This window comes from Triticum dicoccoides, chromosome 5A (assembly GCF_002162155.2).
Source record: "Triticum dicoccoides isolate Atlit2015 ecotype Zavitan chromosome 5A, WEW_v2.0, whole genome shotgun sequence".
In the NCBI taxonomy this organism is placed as follows: Eukaryota; Viridiplantae; Streptophyta; class Magnoliopsida; order Poales; family Poaceae; genus Triticum; species Triticum dicoccoides.
The window spans coordinates 606494259-606504427 of record NC_041388.1 but is presented as its reverse complement, the minus strand read 5'-3'; the positions used below and the strand labels follow the sequence as shown (position 1 = coordinate 606504427).

At 49.1% G+C, this 10169-nt stretch overlaps 3 protein-coding genes across 3 annotated transcripts; 2 read left to right on the top strand and 1 right to left on the bottom strand.

Moving 5' to 3' along the window:
• Positions 1–238: 238 nt before the first annotated feature.
• LOC119300126 (DNA-directed RNA polymerase III subunit RPC8-like) lies at positions 239–1448 on the top strand (the record flags this gene model as incomplete). Its single annotated transcript, XM_037577188.1, has 4 exons — positions 239–343; positions 468–563; positions 1216–1311; positions 1434–1448. Coding segments are annotated over 4 exons (312 nt in total), but the record flags the coding sequence as incomplete, so codon positions are not given.
• Positions 1449–1508: 60 nt separating this feature from the next.
• On the bottom strand, positions 1509–3689 carry LOC119298044 (cinnamoyl-CoA reductase 1-like). Its single transcript, XM_037575583.1, has 5 exons — positions 3544–3689; positions 3297–3451; positions 2996–3178; positions 1886–2238; positions 1509–1789 (listed from the first exon to the last, which is right to left on the bottom strand). The coding sequence occupies exons 1-5, from the start codon at positions 3683–3685 to the stop codon at positions 1606–1608; spliced, it is 1017 nt and encodes a 338-aa protein (XP_037431480.1). The 5' UTR covers positions 3686–3689; the 3' UTR covers positions 1509–1605.
• A 2112-nt stretch (positions 3690–5801) lies between these two features.
• On the top strand, positions 5802–7862 carry LOC119298045 (cytochrome P450 709B2-like). Its single transcript, XM_037575584.1, has 5 exons — positions 5802–6072; positions 6177–6400; positions 6483–6727; positions 6805–7180; positions 7279–7862. The coding sequence occupies exons 1-5, from the start codon at positions 5802–5804 to the stop codon at positions 7720–7722; spliced, it is 1560 nt and encodes a 519-aa protein (XP_037431481.1). The 3' UTR covers positions 7723–7862.
• The last annotated feature ends 2307 nt before the right edge of the window (positions 7863–10169 follow it).

Below are 10169 nucleotides of genomic sequence, written 5' to 3'. Positions count from 1 at the left end.
CGACCTGGTCATGTAACTTGTGTTGTAAGATAGGAAGGATATGTGGTTATCAGCTTTGGAGATTATATCTGTTTCAAATATCCAAGGCTTGTGGCTCTCAATTTTTAAATTATGCATTGATGGCTTGTTAGGTACTCCTACAAGCTACATCATATGGTTAGACATTTCTGCTTGCAGTTTCTCCAGGGTTTAATGTTTTCCTTGCTCCAGTTCTGGACGTGAATGATGTTTGTTCTGACTTCTGAGCCAGATTGAGCACAACCTGCCGATGCCTCCGCACTTGCTGACTCGCCCTCTCGTTGACGCCATCAAGGCCGAACTCGAGAGGCTCTTCCTGGATAAGGTAGTGTGGACTTGGTCATGTTATCATCAATGCATGGCAAGATTTGGTTCACAGTACCGGAATTCTGTTCCATTCGATGGTTCTTAATTGTATTTCTCAGTCTGTGTTTGGACTTGCACTGCAGGTGGTTGTGAATCTCGGTCTCTGCGTGTCCGTCTATGGCATCCTTGCCGTTGAAGGCGGATTCATCTTTCCAGGAGAGGGCTGCTTGACGTATAAAGTAACTTGTGCTATAATTGTTGCCATCCTGGAGGGAGTATTACTAACTAATTCTATATGTTGTTTAGTATATGCTCTGTAAGCTCTGTACATATCAACGCCTAAAAGGGTGACTGCATCACTTTGCCATGCCCTTTAGTTTCTGCAATTGAGTTGGATACCTGAAGTTCCAGTATGTGTAAGTTCTTTCCTGTGCAGTTTCTCATTGTTGCTTGTAACCCCGGAGCCTTTCTTAGTAGTGCCTACCAGTTGATTGATGTAGGTACATAGAACTGAAGCTTTTGGGATTGATACAGTAAGTTTGTCACTTAGACACTAAACTGTCTAATATCAGTTTTAAACAACTACAGTTTTGAATATCAGTAATTCCCTTCAATTTTTACTTATTTAACCGATATTTGGTGACAATATCCAGTTTGCCTTGCTGTAAGTTATGCTCATTATTTCTGTCTCAAGTGGGTAGTCTTGCTTTTCCCTAGCCAGTGTGCTACTTCTTTTGAATGACTCACTGTAAATAGTATGTAAAACTTGTACCGTGGATGCACGTCCTTCTGATGTCGCTGTTAGTACAAAGTTTATGACCTCATAATCTGAGGTTTTATACATTTTGCAAATCCTGCTTAGATTCCCTTCATTTTCCCCATCTTGGACAGGTTTCATTTGGGTTATTGATGTTCAGGCACTTTATTTGGGAGGTCCTTGTTGGGAAGATCAGTGGATATGACGAGAAGGGTTTACAAGGTGACTTGGTTATTTTCTCGTTGACTTTTTATTTGGCTAATTGGCTTGCAACCTTTTGTAACCCCTTGCTTGAATTCACGCATCCTTTTAGTACCCGTGTCTCCAATTTTCATAACATACTGCGCTGCAGACAAATTTTTCATAATTTCGTCATGGTATGTCCATTCTAAATTTCTAATGCAAAAGATAAAGCATATCTGATATCTGATTTTTTTTCCTTACAAGTCCATACAATAACTTTTGAGAAGGACCTTATTTGTTTACTTCTGGGTATGCGGAAGTTGGTCGCACAACATCCTGATCTATAAGCTCGAACGCCGATATGGCATGATGAGACACTGATATGGCACATGGCCCTTCTGTTGCAGGCATAGTACAGTTTCATATAGAGTTTTCGTCATGTCAGTGAATTCTAACCCCAAGTCCTCGAGTCTTTGGTTGGAGAATCTGTAGGGGCTCACCATGGGCTTGTCGTTCCCTTCACACCTGTTGAGGTAAAAAATGGTAGTCGATCGGTACAGATATAGATATGGGCGCGCACAGGCAGAAGGTTGACAATTCATTGAGAGTACACAAGCATACTTGGAAGTGATAGGATAGCGTGGAAAAAGACCCCTGAGCAACTGGAGGAAGCAACTGCGGTGTAGCGCCGTGCCGAAGCAGACGTAGCGGCCGTGGGCGTGGTGGTGCTCATAGACGAGGAGGTGGGCGCGTACGACATCGCGGACGTCGGCATAGATGGCGACGGCGTTGGGGTAGGCCTTCTTAGTACCCATCAGGTACTTTACGACATGGTAGTTGCTGCCGTTTAGAGACGGCTGCAGCATGGGACCGATGGTCATTGGCGGCACCACAACCACCAGCTGCAGCCCCCTCCTGGTTGCCTCCTCTGTTGCTGCCATCTCTGCCATCATCTTGGCACAACAATAAAAATTCTGCAAAATGGTATTATCAATTTCCTGAGATGACAGACACAGTTTGCTTCATACATGGGTATTATGTAGCTTCGGGGCATTGCTTGTGAGCTCCTTATATCCTTGACGAATTGGCCTTTTCCTATCAGTTTGGGAGGTCTTGGGTTTGACCCCGACCGCCTGTATTTTATTTTATTTTTTGTTAGAAAGGTATGTCTTCCGGGTGCCACAAATTAATTGGTAACAATGTTCAAAAACAAACTGTCGAATTGGGAACAGACACGCACCTCCAGAAAGATATGCGTAGCAAGTTCCTAAGACGCTATGATGACCTTTTGGTATCACTTTCATTTAGATATTGAGTTTTGCTTCAGTACACCCTCCTTAAAAGTTTGTATGAATCTTACAGTTCATCATATTAGCATGCAGATCAAACGTATTGAATAGATTGATTTGGATATAGAAGACTACATTATCCTTTTTGATTGAAGGGGTACCTTCTAATTTGTATCTAAATCCCTAAACTTTTCTAGGGGGCTGTACTGAATTTCGCTGAAATTTATCAATATTTTAAAAATCGAAACGCAAAGCCATAGGATAAAGGATCGGAGGTGGCCGGTGAGAATCTATCCCAGCTGATTGCTCGTCATTATTATGATTTGTGATTGAGTTCCAAATACTGTTCTTTTTATACATGGTTGTTTTTTCCACCTTAATTTACCATTTCGTGCTTAAAAATTATTGCAATGAATGTTCAGTCGCTCCAGAAATATCATACGCCTGTCTGTTTGCAGAATTCGTAGTCGCTCCAGCATGTCTCGTCTAGCACGGTGTCGGGGCTTCTGTTGGGGTTCATGTGCACTGCGCCATACGTAGAAGTGAAAACAAGGCGGCGCACGCCCATGTCCGCGGCAGCGTTCACCACGTTTCTGGTCCCCTCCACTGCGACCGGCATGAGTTCCTACACAGATCGAGCCAGTCAGCCGAGAACAGGCAGCTGCCGTTAGCAAGCAAGCATTTCTTCCTTGCACCGCACATGGTAATTAAGTATGCTGCAAAAGTGTAGCCAGTGGACTGACAACATCGTTAGACACTGGAGAGGCGACATGGAAGACGCCATGGCAGCCGTCGAAGGCGGCACGGAGGCTGTCGCAGTCCAGGACATCGGCGCGGCGCAAGGATAGCCTCTCATCGGCCCCCTCCAAGGTTTGCAAGTGGACGTTCTTGCGGTCCGCTTCACATGATTGATGCACGACACCATTGAAGCAGGTGATGGATTAGAAAAAGTAGCTAGGATGTATATATGATGCATGTGCTTATACGTACCTGGGTCTCTAGCCGTTCCCCTTACACGGTAGCCACGGTGGAGGAGCTCCTTCACCACCCATGACCCAATGAAGCCCCCTGCTCCCGTCACACAAACTAGCTCCTGCGCTCGCTGCTTCTCAGCGCTGCTGTTATTGGCCATGGAATCAATTTCTGGCTGCAACTTGCCTTGTGGGTTGCCGTGTATTTATAATGCAAGCTCATACCTGGGTCCCTAATGCTAAGAACATCTCCAGCTGTTGGCCCCTCAGGCGCCGATTTTACGTGCCCCCTAGGGGCGAGCCGGCGCTAAAATCGACGCGGGCCGGTCGCCCCAGATGCGTTTTTTTAATCAAACAAAACTGATTTCGGTAAAGTTCGGCTAAAATTCGGCAAACTTGATATTCATATTCAACATGTTGAGCGTTTTACATAAATTATTTTTAAAAAAAGTAAACTACGGGTCGAAGAAGTTGATTAGAGCGGCAAAGTTGCCGACGTCTCCGCTGTCCTCGTCATTGTCGGCGGCCTTCTCCTTCTTGATGGTGCGGCCGCCCCTGCTGGACCCCTGCCCGGCGTCTTCATGGCGGACAGGCGGTGGCGGCGCGCCGTCGTCGTCGTCGTCGTCGAGGACGACAATGTCTCTCTTGTCCCGGCCATGGCGACGAGCTTCGAACTGCGCGAAGGCGGCGAGCTGGCGCTCCCTCTCCGTCTGCACCCAGTCGTCGCGCACCCATTTGAGGGCCGCTTCGTCGTCGAGCGCCTCCTCCTTGACGGGCTCCGTCTTCACGACGGGGAGCCCCGGCCCCGGCTTGACGGCGGCGAGCCCCGGCTCCGTCTTCGGCTTGACAAAACGCGGAGGAGCCGAGGAGGTGGCACGCCGGCCGCCCTCGTTGATGACAATGCCGGCGCTGCGGGTGCGTCGGCCGAGCGGCGTCTCCGTGGCGGCTCTGCCTTGACGCCGAAGAGCGTCGGCGAGCCGGAAGAGTGGGAGGAGGAGCGTCGGCGAGCCGGAAGAGTGGGAGGAGGAGCGTGAGGAGGAGGAAGAGTGGGAGGAGGAGCGGGAGGAGGAGGAAGAGTGGGAGGAGGAGGAGGCGACGAACCTCCTGGGCACCCATGGCCCGGCGCTCCGCGCGAGGGGCCGGCACGGCCACCGTGGCGGGGTACGCCAGCGGCGGGTTGTTGCCGCCCTCGAAGTGTGCGATCACGTCGTGCAGGGTGCGGCCGGGGACCCCCCCCCCCACCTAACACGGCGGACATCGCTTTTCTTTGTGCCGCCGACCACCGGCGCCCCGTTCGTGGACGCCAGCCTCTGCGCCTGCCGCCGCTGGAAGTAATTCCGTCCAGGCCGCATGGTTGTCGGCGGTGTACTGGGGGAGAGCGCGCTGCTCCTCCGACAGGGACGCCCGCACGCGGTCGACCTCGGCGGTGAAGAGGTCGGGGCGCACATCGACGTCGGGCACAGGGGGGATGGGGACGTCGTCGTAGCTGAGCCTCCACCCCGTCGGTCCGGCGCGCATGTCCGGCGGCGTCGGGATGTTCGCCTCGAAGAGAAGCCACGACTCGCACTCCTGGAGCGTGCGGCGGTCGAAGCCGTTGGCCGCCGCGGCGTCGCCGGGGAAGCGTTCGGCCATGGAGAGAGAAGGGGAAGGGGGGATGGGAGAGCGGCAGAGCTCGGTAGCGGAAGGGAGGGACGGCGGCTGGTTTGGGCTCGGCGGCGGAAGGGAGGGACGGCGGCTGGTGTGGCCAGCAGCGAGGGAAGCCTCTGTTTATATAGCTCCAGGCCGTGTGAACGCGTGGCAGAAGGGGAGGCGTCGTCGCGCCTGCCCGCCCATGATGTGCCGCCCGTGATGAGGAATCAATGGCAAGACTGACCGGCGGCAGCCTTGCCATTGATTCCTCGCGGGAAACCGAGGCGTTCTGGGGAAGATGAGGTGCGTGCCACTAACTCGCGGGCCCGCCGAGTTTTCGCGCCAAAACCCCTCGCCCGGCGCCCTGAGCGCCCCCAGCGCGCCGGGTTCGGCCTGGGGCCACCGGCACCGATTTCGGCCCAAACCAACGAAAAATGGGTTCTTGAGGACGTGACTGGGCCGAATTTTGGGCGCCGGCGCGGCAAAAACGCCTGGAGAGGGTCTGTTGGGACCGCGGCTGGAGATGCTCTAACTTAAAAAGCTAGGCAAGTGGGTATACCGTCTAGGTCCAGTGCTGCTATATAAGTGCCACAAAACTGCTGCCGGAGAACAATCAATCATAGGTCAAGCACGTATTAAGAGCCAGTCATGGAGCCTAACATAGGGCAAGCCCTGGCCACCGTCCTCATGCTGCTGGTGACCATAAGAGCAGCATGGTATCTGATTTGGAGGCCGTACGCCGTGGCCAGGTGGTTCGCGCGGCAGGGCATCCGAGGTCCACCTTACAGGTTCCTTGTCGGGTCCCTGCCGGAGTGCCATACGATGCTTGTCGCTGGGAGAGCCAAGCCTCTGGATACTAGCTCCCACGACTGCATCACCACTGTGCAACCCTTCTTCCGGGAATGGGCCTCCCAGTATGGTAATTAATCAATTGAGTGTCTATCTAACCACCTACGTAATCGATCGTTATATGGTGTGTAATATAAATACAATCCCATATCTATGTGCTGTGCAATTAATCAGGAAAAACATTCCTGTACTGGTTGGGCCCGACACCAGCCCTGTGTTGTACTGACATGGAGCTTGTGAAGCAAATGTTCAGCGACAGGACAGACGTGTTCCAAAAAGAATACTTGAATCCGAGCCTGGACTCAATTCTAGGGAACGGGGTCATATTTGCAGACGGAGACGACTGGAAGCGACGCCGCAAATTCGTCCACCCGGCTTTCAACCAGGAGACGATCAAGGTTACTACTTACTAAATTTTTCCATATCAATTTTTAGTGAATCAGAAGAGAACATTACGTATGTTTGAATGTTTGTTTTCAGTCCATGTCAGCAATAGCGTGGGAGTGCACGCAGCAGACGATGGAACGGTGGTGCGCCCAACTGCAAGGGCGGCAGCAAGCCGAGATAGACATGAGGCACGACTCGGACGAGATAGCCATGGGTGTCATTGCGCGAGTGATGTTGGGCAAGGACCACGAGGAGGCCCGGGAGGTGATGGTCGCCGGAAGGGAGCAGATGGAGATTGCCGCATATGCGTTCGCTGATCCTCCGTTACCTGGATTCAGGTAGGCAGGAACTTGCAAGACCGTCCGGAATATATATGAATGAATTGATGAATGTTAATATTGGTTAATAATTCTAGGTACCTGCCGACACGCCGCAACCGTCGTACATGGCAGCTCGAAAAGCTTGTCACAAGCAAGATCTCACACATCCTAAAGGCGCGACTTGCCAGCAGCGTCTATGAAGACGACCTGCTCGGGCAGATGCTGCAGCTGCAGGCATGTCGCAGTGGCAGCGGCGCTGAGACTCTGAGCACCCAGGAGATGATCGGCGAGTGCAGAACTCTATTCGTGGCGGGGTACGAAACCAGCGCCAGCGTCATCACCTGGGCGATGTTCCTGCTCGCCAGCTACCCACGCTGGCAGGAGATGGTCAGGGAGGAAGTCGTCCGGGAATATCCTGCTTGTTGCCGTCACCAGCCACCCCCGTTTGACGCCCTTGGCAAACTCAAGCTGGTACGCTATCGAATATCGATCGCTGTCCATGGAGTACATACAGTACATATATACATACATACATCTAATAAGTGCCTGCATGCCGTGGTGACTTGCAGCTTGACATGTTACTCTTGGAGACACTGAGGCTCTATGGCCCCATAACTTTCCTGCAGAGGAAGACCGGCTGGGACACCGTCCTCGCCAGCATGAAGGTGCCGAAAGGAACGATGATGTCGATCCCGCTGCTGATGTTGCACCGGGACAAAGAGGTCTGGGGACCCGACGCCGACGAGTTTAACCCCATGAGGTTCCAGAATGGCGTCTCGGTGGACACCAAGCTTTCACGATCGCTGCTGGCCTTCTCATATGGGCCGAGGGTCTGCGCCGGGCAGAACTTTGCCATGGTTGAGGTGCAGATCGTGATAGCCACCATCCTCAGGAGCTTCTCCTTCTCCCTGTCACCCACTTACGTGCACAAGCCCAGCAATTTCGTCACCCTGCTGCCCAGGTACGGGCTCCCTCTCGTCGTCAGGAACCTGCAGCAGCTGACTACTGGGTGATCTTCAGGAGCTCTCTCGATCTTCTGTGATGTTGTGATGTGTCATGTTCTACGCCCGCCTACTAGTAGTAAATAAACCCAGCCACTTTGGCACATTATATACTTGTGACGCCATATGATTATGTCACCATTGTTGTTCCTCCAAAGCTACATATATGAACTTGTATGATGTGATGTGTATGCAATGCGAAACTTCGGAATATACTTATGATGTATGATCTTGCAGCACGACATCCTTGTATCACACATGATTACAACTCTTTACAATAACCTCAACCATATACGAGATAATCATGTACTCTCCCTATGTCAAAAAAAAATTGCTGAATGTAACTGAATAACCTCCCTCGGTCTCAGCTATGCCTAACAGATGAAGATTTGCGTCTTCGCGCCTAAAATAACAACATGAGCATGCATCTCTCCAGAATGTTATGGAAGTTGATAACCTGGAAGAAATAGTTCATAGACCTTTCACTGCGCCCAGGCTCATCAGCAGTTCATGCTGCTGCAAACACAATTCTGTGGAGACAAAATGTGGTTCAGAATGAAAAGTGAAGCTACTCTTGGAAGATGGAACTCATGAAGCTACTCTGCAATGAAGATGTACAGTCTTTCAAAGTCTTAAGAGGTGAAGGTGATGCTCACGTGTTGTTCAAAAAGCTCTGGAAACGTGCCTCAAAGATAAAATATCGTCTTCTGGCTGTTGTTACATGACAAAATTAACACTAGAAACCTTCTTTCACTTGCAAAGTTACGACTATGCCATCGGTAATGAAAGACAAGAAGAAACCCTTCTCTACCTATTAGGGGATTTTATCTATAAATGTGGCCGTATGCATCGTTCTGATGCAGAGGCCGGAGAGTCCCCCCTTTTCGAAAAAAAAACCCTATTAGGGGTTTGCACTTTTACTCAAAAACTGTTGGTTGAGAATCATTCCGAACATTATAATCTTGGGCTGTAGGAGTATCTGGACTCAAAGGAATGAAATATTTTACCGCAATGTTGCCCCTCATGTTCAAGGGTATACTTCACTGCCTTTTAGATTCATCGTGAAGTATAGTTTTACATTTAATTATTTTGTTGATAGTTTATCTTAAACTTGGTCAAAATAGACATTTTGACTTTGGAAAAACTCATGTTCTTATTAAAATATGCTTCCGACTTATCAAAGTATACAACTGTTATCACACTAGTACTAATACATGTCTCATACTTCATCAAAGTACTCATGAATAGATTGAGTCTGGTGGCTAACCCTGTCATATCTCATACTAAAACTGCTTTTAGAAGGTAGGTACATCATGGAGGGGGGTTGTTGTACTACATGACGCCCTAAACACTATATATCATAATAACAAAGTGCCTTATTAATCGACTTTGAAAAGGCACATGATAAAATCAAATTGCCCTTTGTGCATTACGTATTGACACTAAACAGATCTCCTAATAAATAAAGTGACACCGTTATGTGTACTATGAGAGGTGGTCATGTGGGGATTAATGTCAATAATAATAATATTCCTTACATTAAAACTGCTCATAAAGGACTGAGGAAGGAGATGTTCTCTGTCCACTGCCTCTCTACTTAGCTATTATTACCCTTGCTATTATAATGGAGAGGGCTAGTCATAATAAGATTTTTAAAGGAGTATTTTTTTTTTGGTCAGGGGAGGGGGGAGGTTCTTGATCATGGGGTCAATATGTTACAATATGTTGATGACACAATTCTTCTGTTGTGAGATGATGAGATGAGTGCTTCTGCTAGATATTTTAATTTATTTTATGTGGCTTTGAACAGATGTATAGCCTAACTATAAACTTCCATAAAAGTGAACTTTTCTTTTTTGGAGAAGCCATAGAAAAGCTTGGCTATATCGAGATATTCTTACTTATAAATAGAGAGATGTTCCTTTGAATGTATTTAGGTATCCTGTTTAGAATTAGAAACAAACATTCCAAAGGTGTGAAAGATAATATGGAAAAAAGATTTAGTTGCTAGCAAGAAAAAATGTTGAGAGATGTTCCTTTGAAAGTATTTAGGTATCCTGTTTAGAATTAGAAACAAACATTCTGTTAAAAGGAGGGAGAGGTTTGGTGGAATTGTTGTTGTATTGCTTGAGCCTCGTGGGCATATATATAGAAGTACAATCATCTACTTGGAGTACAAGACAAGCCAGAACAAATCCTAGTCTATCTCGTCTTTCCTAATAAACATTATACTCAACATCCCCCCGCAGTCACAACGGTAGCGACGCAAACGGTGAGACTGAAGAAGAATCCGAAGGCAAGCCGACTGACACCCCCCACAGTCGTAACGGTCGACGCATCACTGAGTCGTGACTGGAGTGGCAACCGACGAGGTTGCTCAAGCAAGGCGGTAGCCCTTTGTGCCGTTTGTCGATGTAGCCGAGAGCGTGGGTGGTGGAGCCATGGTCGAGGTAGCCGTG